A 13086-nucleotide genomic window follows, 5' to 3' on the forward strand; every position below is an offset into this window, starting at 1 on the left:
TGTATTCCTTATTTCGAAATTTCCCATTCCTGTCCTTTTCCTGGAAACCCTGGTGGCACAGTGGTTAAGTATGATGGTTGCTAACCAGAAGGTTGGGAGTTCAAATCCACCAGGTGCTCCTTGGAAACTCTATGCGGCAGTTCTGCTCTGTTCTACAGGGTCGCTAGGAGTCGGAATCGACTCGACGGGAGTGGGTGGTGGAGGTGGATCCTTTTCCTGTTTTTCTTTTGGGTGTCTGGCGTCTTGTTAACCTTTGGGAACTCTCTTTATATGTTAAAGATCTTAATACATATTCTGTCTTTAATGTTGCATTTCCCACCCATTTTGCCTTTTGATTGTATCGATGGTGATGTTCACACAGGAGTTGAAGTGTTTCCGGGGTCAAACATGTCCATTTCTCCCTGGTTGAGGACTCTGCCTCTGCGTGTAGCCAGAATCTTCCCTCCCTTTGGTTCCTCTCTGGTTTTATTTCTTAGGCATGTTCTGATCTCAGCCCTGCTCCCCGTTTCCACCCTTGCTAACCCCGGTCCCTTTATTTTACTGCCCCAGGTGACAACATGTACAGCTGTGAGCGGTGTAAGAAGTGAGTGTGTGCCTTCTGGGCCCTTCCCCATAACTGCTTTCCCATTCCCAACCTCTGTGGCCTGTCTGTGCTCCACAGACTTCCCCCTGGGTTCTCCCAGTGTCTCCTTAGTAGAAGAGCTCGATCCCGTCCTCGCAGAAGTGACTGGGTTGGGGGAGGCTCACCTAGTTCCTGTGCTCCCCCCACACTGAGACCAGCTGCTCACTCAGCCTGTCCCTGCCCTCTCCTCCCAAGGCTGCGGAATGGAGTGAAGTACTGTAAAGTGCTGCGGCTGCCCGAGGTGAGTGGGCAGCCCTCCCCTGCCTTCTCTGCATCTTTAGGCTTTTTCTCCAGGCTCACACCCTGCAGTGCAGCAAGGTAGCGGGACTGTGTGGAGGCTGATCCCTCTTCACCACTCAGAAGCAGCCAGTTTCTGAGCCAAAGAGGTCCACGGAATTTCTATAGATTTGGCTGGGAGTCCTTATGGGAAGGAGAGGGCACATTTTTCCCTACTTTTTACTTGGGGTCCTTTCTATGGACTCAGCTCAGTCGTCATTCAGCATGTTTGTGAGGCAGACATGCGGCCACTGTGGGTACCACAGCAAGTAAGACAGGCGTGGCCCTATCAGTGCAGAGTCGGGGCAATAGTGGCTGTCCTGGCCCAGTTGGGGCTCCCAGGGAGGGCCTGCCTGAGGGAGTGACATGTAAGTGAGACCTGAAGGTGGTGTTGGCCTTGTGGAGGGAGAGCTTGCTGGAACCAGTGAAGGCCACTGTGGGTGAGCAAAGCAGAGAGTGGCCCAAGATGGGGGTTCCATGCTTATGGTGGTATTGAGCAGATTTGGACAACCTTTGTGAAGAAGGATTCTAAGAAGGGGCACCAACAAAACTGGTTGTCAGAGTTCTTTTGATGGCCACTGACAGAGGAGGGGTCAGTGTCCTGAGACCAGTAGCCCAGCCCTTCTTAGGGACGGCCCATCTCGGCAGCAGATCCCACATGAGTGTTGCTCAGCCCCAGCATCAGGACTGGCCACCTGCCGCTGGCCGTGTGACTAAACTGGGCCTAGGTTAGCCGGCCTGGGGAGAGTCTTCCGTCTGTTCAGGTGGAGCAAGTGAGTTCCACCCGGTCAGGTAGCCTGTGCACCTGTGGAAGGCTTTAGCTGCAAGGTTTCTTGTCATTTTCTGTGTTGATGACAAGGCCCTGAGTGGTTGAGGGCATGGGACAACAGTGGCCTGGTGAGTGCCCAGAGCTGCAGGTCCCAGAGCTCTCCTGTGGGGCCTGTCAGGGCGCTGAGGTCCCAGGCCCTAGCCGGCTCTGGGATGACCAGCGCCCTCCCCTGCCCTTCCAGATCCTGTGCATTCACCTGAAGCGCTTTCGGCATGAGGTGATGTACTCGTTCAAAATTAACAACCACGTCTCCTTCCCCCTGGAGGGACTCGACCTGCGCCCCTTCCTTGCCAAGGAGTGCATGTCCCAGATCACCACCTACGACCTCCTCTCAGTCATCTGCCACCATGGCACAGCAGGCAGTAAGTCTGGCTGCCCACCTGCTTCCAGCAGCCCTGCCCCCTCTCCTAGGGTCCCTGTAGACTTGGCTTCCTCTCCTGCTGCAGGTGGGCACTATATCGCCTACTGTCAAAACGTCATCAATGGGCAGTGGTATGAGTTTGACGACCAGTATGTCACCGAGGTTCATGAGACGGTGGTGCAGAACGCCGAGGCCTACGTCCTCTTCTACAGGTGTGGGGCACTGGGTGCAGGTAGCTGGGGTGGGGCTGGGTGGCTGAAGAACAGTGACTGGGCCCCACACCTGCAACCTGTGGGCCCTGGGTGTCCTGCCACAGCTGCACAGGACTTTACTCTGGGATGTGGTTGATGGGAGCCTGGGAGGGGTTAAAGCTGGGGAAGGTAAGAATTGGGGTTTTAAAGAGACAGCCATCTGGCTGCTTTGGGGAAAGTGGAAAAGCCCAATGGCAAAGAGCCAAGTTTGGGGCCTGTACATTGGTCCCAGGGAGATGACAGTAGCCAGAACCAGGGCCTGGGCAGCGGGGCTATTGAGATGTGGACAGAGGGTTCAGAGGTGGACCAGACAGGGCACCGCTGTGTCCCCACTGTGGCACCAGCTGCAGCTCCCCGTTCTCCCCTTCCCCACCCCTGCTCCAGGAAGAGCAGTGAGGAGGCTGTGAGGGAGCGGCAGCAGGTGGTGTCGCTGGCTGCCATGCGGGAACCCAGCCTGCTGCGGTTCTATGTGTCCCGAGAATGGCTCAACAAGTTCAACACCTTTGCTGAGCCGGGGCCCATCACCAACCATACCTTCCTCTGCTCCCATGGAGGTGAGGACACCTGGCCAGCAGGCCCTGCTGGGGCGGGTGGGCTGAGTAGCCGCCTCAATACCCAGCTCTCCCTCCTTATGCCTCCTCCACAGGCATCCCACCCAACAAATACCACTACATTGATGACCTGGTGGTGATCCTGCCCCAGAACGTCTGGGAGCACCTCTACAACAGGTAAGGAGCCCTTGCTAGCCTCTTCTGGAGAGACCGGCCTGCCTCTGTACTGGTCGGGTACTCAGCTGGGCAGGAAGGGAGACCAGGAAAGGAATGACACCCATGAACCCCTAAGCTGTCCTCACTCAGGCAGCAGAACAGCCCAGAAGCCAGCCCTGCCCTGAGGGCGCTTCCGTCTGGTGGCTTTCCAGAAATACACACAGTTGTGCCTGTAGTGAAAAAGACATATCATTTGTGTGAATCCATTTGGGCCCTTCCAGTCACATGGGACAGGAAACTGGCTGATGCAGAAGCAAGCATACTGGCTCATCTCACTGCTGCAGGGCAGGGCACTGGGGCCTCCAGCCTGGCTCTTTCCTACCCCACTGGCCCTGCTCATGTTGGCTGGGGGCTTGGGCCACTATGGCCTGTGAACTTCCAGGTTCAGATCCATCAAGGCCAAGAGCATGTGGCACTCCTGTTGCAAACCAGCCAGGCCTGCCTCTCAGCAGCCCAAACTGATCCTGGGCCCACCCCCACCCCCAACCCCGTCATTCTTTAGCCTGACGGTGGGATCTGCCACAGCTGAGGGGATGGTCATACAAATTGGGAATGAGGCCAGGAAGTTGTCATTACGCCTGTCTCGTATTAGACTTATGACATTTAGTTGCAGGTTAGGGGCAGACTTTCTCCCTGCCCTGTTGCCAGTGGACAGGTGAAGACCTCACAGGGAGATGCATCCCCAGATCCTGTGGGGATCCCCTCAGGCTTGGGTCACACACTCTCTACCACCTGCAGCACCCCTTTGACATTGTCCTCAGGGTCCAGCCAGTAGAGCTCTCAGCCACCAAAGCTCCTGCCCACTTCCCTGCCTAGTAGCCAGAAGAGGACACGGGAGTGCTACTCCTGGCCCTCATCCACGAAGCAGGCATTTGTGACGCGCCTGCTCTGTGGCGGGCACTCTGCTAAGTACTGGGTACACGCTGGCGAGCAGGTGCCCATGCCAGCTTCTGTGGCTCAGTCTAGTGAGGAAGATGTGTGACAGGGCACCGCGGGGGAGCCGAAGGGAAGGGTAGTGTCAAGGGAAGCCTCCTGGGGACCCTCACCTCCTCTGAGACCCTGAAGGGGAGGCAGAGTCACTGGCCCCACGGAGGCCGGGAATTGCTCTCCAGCAAGGGCCCGCCCCTCAGGGCTTGTGTTTCTCTCCCTCCCACCCGGTGTAGGTTTGGGGGTGGCCCCGCCGTGAATCATCTGTATGTGTGCTCCATCTGCCAGGTGGAGATTGAGGCTCTGGCCAAGCGCAGGAGGATCGAGATTGACACCTTCATCAAGGTGCATGCACGTTGGGGTGGCACAGGGGACTGGCTCCTCCAGCCTGTGCTCGGCACATGCTGGACCTCAGGGGCAAAGGGGCTGTGTGCCATCAGCCGTCTGTTTGCAAGAAGTGTTCTTTGGGATACCAGAGTGACTGGAGGCCTGGCCAGACATTTGAGAGAATTTTTACTGGCAGGAGGTGCTAAGTTGAGTAAATTAGGTCCGTCTACATGGTGGGCTATAAAGCAGTGGTAAAAAGAGTATGGTAGGGATATACCAGGGTTTTTTGGCCTTGGCTTTGTCGACACCTTGGGCTGGACAAGTCTTTGTTGTGGGGGACTGACCTGGGTGTTGTAGGATGCTAGCAGCATCCCTGGCATCTCCCCACTAGATGCAAGTGTCAACCAAAATTATATCCAGACATTGCCCAGTATCCCACGGGGGCAGACTCACCCCTGGTTAAGAACTACTTGGGTATACAAACTGAGGTGGAGAGATGCCTAAGAGAGCAGTAATGAGAAAAGGAAGTCCCAGAAAGGGCTCCCAGCGTGATCCACTTAGAAAGAGAGCCTCTGTGCGCGGCCCAGGCTCCGAGCACACACCCTCCCTGCGTGCTGCTGTGCTGGGACTCGGGACATCCGGCCTGCAGCAGTGGAGAGGGCAGGTAAAGATGGGCACTAAAGATTGACTGTCAGAAGCGTAGTTAAAGATGTGAGCAGATGGACACATTCTATGAAGTGAGGGGGAAAAAGTGTGTACTGTGTGATCCGAATTGGGTGGAGAAAAAGTTACCGAAAAGAGATTCACCAAAATGTGACAAAAGTGACAATAGTGACTACGGGTGGTCGCCTCTGAGTGGCTGGTTTGAGGGAAGTGTTTATTTTCTTTGAGCTTGTCGGGAGTTTACCTTGAGTACCTGGTATTTTTGTAAAAGCTGGGGGTGAGGATGTAAAGAAAAGGCTGGACATCTGGAAGCTGACCCTCCCCTCTGGTCCCCTTCTCCCCACCGTCCCCAGCTGAACAAGGCCTTCCAGGCAGAGGAGTCGCCCGGTGTCATCTACTGCATCAGCATGCAGTGGTTCCGCGAGTGGGAGGCCTTTGTCAAGGGGAAGGACAGTGGTGAGTAGAGTACTCAGCCCTCCTCCTTACCTCGGGAGGGACCCCAGGCTGCCATCCTCAGCAAGTGGAGCAGCCCCTGGGAGGAGGACTGTAGGGAGGATGCTGCCAGTAGACGCTGGGAGACGAGGGGCCCTGGAGCGGTCCGTGCCGGCCTTGCCATCTCTGGTGTTACCCCTGCAGGTGAGCACCTTCCCAGGCTTGAGCTGAGGACACAACTGCTCTTCCAGGCCCCAGAGCCAGGACCACTGTCCCCAGCCTGGCCTTAGTGTTCCTGCGGAGTGGCTGCCCCAGGGCAGGAGGCTGTTCTCGCTCTGCCCTCCCCTGCTCTCCACTCCCTACTGAGGCTGGGGAAGCCTTCAGGAGGCTGCTCTTCCACACCTCAAGGCCCTTCCCTCTGAGGAGTTTGTGGCCCTCTAATAAATTATATTTGCCAGAAGGTTTTAGACTCTCAGGAAGGACCTTGGGCGCTAGGCTCCATCACAAGGAAGGTTTTCAGGTCTCTCCCCCTGCCCCGCTCCCACTGTCTCAGGGTCAGCAGAGCTGATATCTGTCACTTGCCACATAAGCACCAGCCAGCACTAGGGAAAGAGGAGTGCTTACGGCCCTCCAGCCCCCGGGTCTACAGAGACAGCCAGCGGCCCCTGGTGGGGGTCGATGCAGTCAGCTGTGCTCTGCTTAAGGGTATGGCCCAGGAGTTGCAGCCGTCACTCAGGCCTGGTTTTGCCTACCGTCAGCTCTGACCCGGGCAGTTTACCTAACCTGTCTCAGCCTCAGTTGGTGCCTCTGTGAACAGTTCTCATTGTCGAGGATGAAACGAGATGATGCATGCACAGTGCTCGGCACAGTGCCAAGCACACAGGAAGGGCATCCAGCGAGGGCAGCTACCATCAGTGGTTAGGGCATTGTCCACCTGGCAGTGGCTCCTGCTGACAGTAGCTAGAGCCTGAAATTTGCACGGGAGTTCTAGAAATTCCATCTGGTGGGAAGCAGGATGCCGTGAGTTCCTCCTGGATCTCAGACTTCTGGCAGATGAGGCTTTGGTGCCCCAGATAACTTCACTGTGCTAAAGACGTCACCCTGATTCCCTGGCTTGGGCTCCCTGGGCCCAGGACAGCCTCTCTGGAACCTCAGATGTTGGAGTCACCCCTTGAGAATGGCTCTCTTACCTGTGGAGGGATGGAGGGCCGTGGCAGAAGCTAGGACTGGGGTGCCTTCCTACTGCCGGAGGGGCCCGGCAGCACTGAGCCTGAGCCGTGTCTGTTCCAGAGCCCCCTGGGCCCATTGACAATAGCAGGATCGCACAGATCAAGGGCAGTGGCCATATCCAGCTGAAGCAGGGTGAGTCTTACCTGGCTGGAGTCCTGGCTTCCCAGGCTGAGCCAGCTGCCCCTCTGCCCTCCCTGGCTGTCAGGCTGCTACCCAGTCTTGGTCCTCCCAGGAACCCCTGCAGCCTATCTTAGAGTCGGGTTGAGACGCCCCACCTAGGTCCAGGCCTAGGGGGGTGGGCACATGGTCGGAGGGGCGTGGCCTCTGCATGGGTCCTCAGCCCCTACCACACACCCCCACCCGTCTCTGTCACCTTCCACTGGCTCTGCCTGCCCTGCCCTTTATGTTAACCCCATCTCCAGGGAAACAAGGGATGGCAGCCAGAGATGTCCTCTGGGGTCCTTAGCAGAGTGGCTGTCTCTGGACAATCTTGAGATTTATGTTCGACAGCATTGCATGAGAAGCCCGTGGTTGCCCTGCCTCTCCCCGGGGCCTGGCCTTCCTGGAGCCCCCACTGGGCGTGTCTCCTGTGCACTGCAGGAGCTGACTACGGACAGATTTCCGAGGAGACCTGGAGCTACCTGAACACCCTGTATGGAGGTGGCCCTGAGATTGCCATCCGACAGAGTGTGGCCCAGCTTCCAGACCCCGAGAGCTTACATGGGGAGCAAAAGATTGAAGCTGAGACCCGGGCTGTGTGACTTAGTGGGCCAGTCTGTGAGTCTCCCTGGCAGGGTCCCTCCAGGGGACTCTCGGGTCCCCTTGTCCCTCTCCAGAGACCCTCCTGTGTCCCTGTGAGCATCAGAAGAGTGCGTCCTTGAACACACCTTCCTGGAGGCCGACCCGAAGAACGCCGTGTGGGCTCTGGCTCTGCTGAGCAAACAGTGTTCCCACAGGCCCCTGCCTTCGCCCCTCCTCCCTGCAGGGGGCGGGTGTTGGTGCCCCAGAAGAGAGGCCGCCGCTTTGGAAGAGGCAGAAAGGTGGTTTTGGTTCACAGTGAGTAATGCTGTAACTAGAAAGTATATTAACTTTAGGCTTGTTTAAACGACCAAGACTCTGTGACATTATTTTGGGTCTTTGTCCTGGCCGTCACCAGGTGAGTTACTGTTATCATTGTGTCCCCAAACCTACCCTGTTGCTTGCTTGGGCCTGACTTTTGTCCCTGGAGCCCTGGGCCCGTGGTCGCCTGGGCTTGGGGCCTGATACTGCCCCACGTCAGTCAGACGCTGCTTCACAGGGACTTGCCTCTGTATACTTTGTAAGGCACCCGAAAGTCTCACGAGGTAGATGTGGAAGTGGATCAGCAGAGGATGGGGGGCGTTGCGGTGAGGGTGCTCACGCTTGTCACCAGAGCTTGCCGTTACCTGGCAGTTCTGCTTCACGCTCCCTCACCCCATCTCTTGGGTGTAACCAGAAAGGCTCCTGAAGCCCTCTGCTCCTCTCAGACTCTGGGCTCACTCACAACTGGGACACGAGGAGAGGGCTGGATTTCTGACACTAGGGGACATTTCTGGAGGCAGCTGATCCTCCTCACCTGCCTGCTAAGTGTGCCCCCCTGGGGTGTGGCTGTGACTTGCCCCACAGCTCAGGGGCTCATCATTAGAGAGGTTTGCTGCACCGCCACCAGGGAGCAGGATGATGAAACAAATACCTCACTCACGTTGCTGTCATTTGCTGGTAATGCAGCTTCCCTGGGGGCTGATGCTAGAGAAAACACTGTTCCCTTCTCCCCAACACTGCTGACCTGTACAGAGCCCCCGCCCCAGGGGGTGTGGTGCCAGAGGCAGCTTTTCACACGTAGGTCTCTAGAAGCATTTCTTTTGGATGTTGGGCAAGGCCACAGCTTGGGACGGGTGGAACACACCGAGAACTCAGTCTTGTTTCTGGTGGCACTAAAGCTGAAACAGCTGGGGGAGGTGGTCGCCTTGTAAGGGTCAGGGGAAATGGGGGATGGGGAAGGGGTCGTGGGACCAAACCCCCAAACTACTGTGGCCTCCGTAGAAGCAGATGTCAGTGGAAATTCAAGCAGGCAGTTCTAGCCAGGGCCCCTGCCGCCTCTCGCAACATGTCAGCTGCTCACTTCTGTTACATCGTTTTACCTGGAGCCTGTTTCTTCCCCGCTGAGGCAGCATGTTGATCAAAGAACACACCACCGTTGGAATTTCTTGATGTTTGCCGCAGTCTTTTGAGAGCTGCTTCTGCAGCAAGGGGCGAGCCTCCCACAGAGCCTCTGCGGCTGCATGCTGTACCGTCTGTGACGTGATGTAGCCATCCCGCTGTACAGACTGTAATCTCGCCCCACGTCGGAGTGGTCTGGTTTGTGTTCAGAACGTCATAATAAATACATATGCACTCCCCACACCCCCTTGTTGCCTTTGCTTTCATTGCTGTTAACTCTATTAAAAAAACTATTACTGGAGGGAAAATTGAAGCTTGTTGCCCAGAGGAGGGGCCATGTTCCACCCTTACAGGCTGCATGGAGCCATGACAATTAACATTACAAATGACCGTCCCCAGAAAGAGCACATGACTTTCTGAAACCAGAGACCATCTGGATGCTGAAAGAGTGGGAGAGTGGAAGAGGAGGCTGGAGCCACTCTAAACACCCATCAGTGCGTTTCTTTCCTTTCCTGGAACCAGCCCCAGCCCCAGAGAAATGGGGCCAGATGTGGTCAGCGGTTGAGGCCAGTTCATCCCACAGGCTGGTTTCCGACACTGTTGGGTGCCTGCGGGCCCTGGCCAGTCACCAGTAGACTCGGGGTGCTCCAGAGACCACTCAGAGTAGCTGCCAAGCAGGATGTTATCTTCCTCAGACCTGGTCAAGGGTGGAAGCTGGTGATCTTGAGATCTAGTGAGCCCCCTGCCCCGCTACCTGGAATACTCTTTCCTGTGCTAAGGTGAGGGTCGCTCTCAGGGCATCTTCGTTCTGGGGTTCAGCACTGGGAACTTCCTGCCATTTAGTGATGCTAGTGTTTTACAGACACAACAGTGGACTCAAACATACCAATGAGCATGAAGGTGGCACAGGGCCGGGCAACTTCTCATCCTGTCATGCACAAGGTCACCATGACTCAGAGCCAACTCAACAGCGACTAACAACAGTTGTTACCAACAATAGTCCTTGGTGTCTTTTGTGTTTACTTTTGGGGTGTTTTGGAGGGTGAAAAGAGCTTGAGAATTTTATGTATGACTTAAAAAAAAATTTACTTGCGAAATACATCATACATGCGTGTACAGAAACACGTTCAACATAAAAGAACAATAAAACGGTGACAGTGTCCCCACCCCCCGGTATGTAACATTTCCAGGCCCATAGAAACAGCCTTGGGGCTCTCCGGTGCCCTCTGCCACCTTACCCCAACCCCGGGGGGAACTCCTCGCCTGCATCTCATTCACGCCTCACTTTGCTTCATAGCTTTACCACTTGAGCGTGTGCCTCCAAGCAACATTTTCAGTTTTGCTCACGTTTGAACGTTATATACATGGAATCACATGGCATTTGTGATTTGTTCTTGTTTAACATGGAAGGGCGAGAATAAACTTTTGGCCTTAGGCTTTACTTTGGAGTCTGTAGCTAGATGTTCATCTATTGTGCTGAAGGAAGGAGAGAGAGACGGGTACTGATTCACCTTTAGTACCTTCAAAGGTTTCCTTTATATTTTTCTCTTGAAGTATCAAGTTTTAAGGGTCCTGTTCACACTTAGATGCTGGAATCTGGAGACAAAATATGAGTCTGTGGTGGTTTACCTCACCAGCTGAGCTGCAGACAGGAAGTGCTCAGTGGCAGGCGGAGGCCGGGTCTTTCTCTGACCACTGTCCCCTCGTCAGACTCTCCTCTAGGTTGGGCCTGGGAATCGCTCCAGCAGCACCCTTCTTTAGAGGAGCCAAAAGCCACCCCCGGCTGACTGGAGCTGTTCGTGGGCCAATTGCTACCTGTGTCTGAAGGCTTTTCCACCTGCCTGTGGTTTTGCTCACAAACCTGGATCAGAAAACACATTTGCAAGATGGAGCTATCCAACATGTCCCGTTTCCTACTTTTGTTCTATTTTAAATTCAGTGCACACAAATTATACTGAGAGCCTTACACTACCTAGTTTTGCTCCCTGGAGAGCCTGTGGGAAGTCCCTGGTATTTTGGCATCTTACCTCCCTCTAGCTCTTCCCTACTCCAACTCTTCCTGTAGCAGGGAGATATCATTCATTATAGCAAAGTGAGCTGCTGCTCAGAAGAAATTAATGCCTTTGTGAAAGAGAGTCACAAACATTTTGGACAGATTATGTTCTAGAAAGCTGTCCCAGAGATGTAGTCTCATCCTTCTACTTGACATCAACGACCAGCCCAGATGAGTGGGCATTTGGAGGGCTGGGACTGGGGTCAGGGTAGTAAAAGGATTGGGGGGGGCAGGGCTCCGGGGATGTGCACACTGTACGGACTCATAGGTGCAGCAACCTGTCCTGGCCAGAATCCTGGGGGGCACTGAGAGGATTCTCCCCCACCCCACGGCAGCTTCCGGGGCCCAACCAAGGAGAACTAATCCCTGTGAGTCTTCCAACCTGCAGCTTCTGGCCCCTTAGCTCTGAGAACAAAGGTACATGAAAGCCTTTCTCAGTTTCTACTGTACCTTTTGTGGCCCAGAGATGTCCCAGCTGATTGGAGGTAATTTAAGTAAATGTCACCATACCATCGGGACAGAGACAGAAGTATTTAAAGCAGGCCCTAATGGGCCCTCCATGCAGCTCTGGAGAAATAGCTCCTGACGCACACAAACTGGCTGCTTAATACCAGCTTGCAGCCTTCTGTATTTCGGAGGGGGCCGGCAACCCTGATTACAGCCAACCCTTCTCCAGGAGGGACAGCAGAGGCCAGGAGAAGGGAGAGGGCTCAACTCTCATCTAGGTGGCTGAGCAGAACCAGGGCACTGGGTTTCTCACTGCTTGGGACACCCCACCGGAGCTGGGTCTGCAGTTTTTCACAATCTGCACCCTCCTGCTCCCTTCCTCACTGGAGACCTGCACCATTCATCCTTTGGAGCAGCAATTCAAGTTTTGATTTCCAAGCTGTCTCACGGATTTCGCAATTTGAGAGACCACTTTTCCTTTAACAAAGGGGGAGGGGCAAACCTGAACACCCACCCCTCGCCCCTGCCCGACAGCCCTGTCCACTTCCACTTCATTCCTAGTCACTCTCAGTTAGGGACCCAGGTTGTTCCATCATTGCTCATGCTCTGGCTTTGGCTCCCGCTAGGGGCCCCACTGCCACTGTGCCGATGGATGAGCTGCTGCAGGTCTGGGCACGGCCCTCGGGGGCGTGGGCTGGGAGTGGAGCGAGAGGGTCACCGGAGAGCCTCGGGCGCCTGGGACAGGCTTGATGATGATGCCAGGGCCGGCGATATTTCCAGACGGACCTGAGGAGCCTGACCTACTGGTCAGTGACGTGCTTGCTGGCAGGCCTGCTGCCTCACCGGAGCCTTCTGACTCAGGAGTCTCTAAACCGAAGGGAAAAGCTTCCTAAGTGCACCTGAAAACTGAATGGTGGGGCAGGACAGCTCCTAGTTACCAACTCCACTGTTTCCAACCCTACTGGGCGGAAGTGGATGACTGGAAGCCGAAGCTTCACGCCTGCATGGACAGGTTGAGAAGCCAACCACCCAAAACACTTCCGCTGACTAGGTAGATGAAAATGTGACAAACTTGGCAATATTTTTGTTTCAAATCCCATAGAGCTCAGAGCTTGGAAATTATGCAAATTATGTCCTGTATCAGAATAAAACAATCTCACGAGAATTTTGAAATAAGCTCTGAATCGTGGCTGCTGAGTTTATCACCAAGTGCTTTCCCAACATCCTCCTGTTATCACAGCAACTTCCTCAGGGTGATGATATCCTCACCCTACAACTGATGAAACTGAGGCAAAGCCTGTGCCCCATATCAGCAAACCCAGTCCAGCCTCCTCAACACTGGCAAGGTTCTTCAGGGCAGGAGGGTCCATAAGGGAGACAGGTGGAAACATCCCATCTCTCACATGTAGATAGAGGCTACTCCCCAAGTAAGACAAAGCCCAGAACATGCTGTTAATATTCTTCCTAATTTAATCTTCTGCTGGCAACCCAGACAAGGAGGGCTTCAGTTAAGACAATACTAGATTCACCTTGTTCCTTTGTAGCACACAGTTTCATACTAAAAACCAAAACCAACCAACACTTGCCCTCAAGCCGAACCCAGCTCATGGCGACCCCATGTGTTGCAGAGTAGAACTGCGTGCACTCCACAGGGTTTACAAGGCAGGTCATCAGACTTGTTTACAAGGCAGGTCATCAGACTTGTTTACAAGGCAGGTCATCA

General features: G+C 54.9%; 1 protein-coding gene across 2 annotated transcripts in view; it reads left to right on the top strand.

The window, feature by feature from the left end:
- The window catches only part of USP20 (ubiquitin specific peptidase 20), a 47077-nt gene extending 37971 nt beyond the window's left edge, over positions 1-9106 (top strand). For both annotated transcript variants that reach the window (XM_049896984.1, XM_049896985.1), the window contains exons 16-25: positions 550-583; positions 818-863; positions 1909-2089; positions 2174-2300; positions 2724-2893; positions 2986-3067; positions 4270-4378; positions 5377-5479; positions 6746-6817; positions 7286-9106. In XM_049896984.1, the coding sequence (XP_049752941.1) occupies positions 550-583; positions 818-863; positions 1909-2089; positions 2174-2300; positions 2724-2893; positions 2986-3067; positions 4270-4378; positions 5377-5479; positions 6746-6817; positions 7286-7446 (1085 nt within the window). In that variant the 3' untranslated portion in view covers positions 7447-9106. The remainder of the gene's footprint in view (positions 1-549; positions 584-817; positions 864-1908; positions 2090-2173; positions 2301-2723; positions 2894-2985; positions 3068-4269; positions 4379-5376; positions 5480-6745; positions 6818-7285) is intronic.
- Positions 9107-13086: the final 3980 nt, after the last annotated feature.

Source organism: Elephas maximus, chromosome 9 (assembly GCF_024166365.1).
Source record: "Elephas maximus indicus isolate mEleMax1 chromosome 9, mEleMax1 primary haplotype, whole genome shotgun sequence".
Classification (NCBI taxonomy): domain Eukaryota; kingdom Metazoa; phylum Chordata; class Mammalia; order Proboscidea; family Elephantidae; genus Elephas; species Elephas maximus.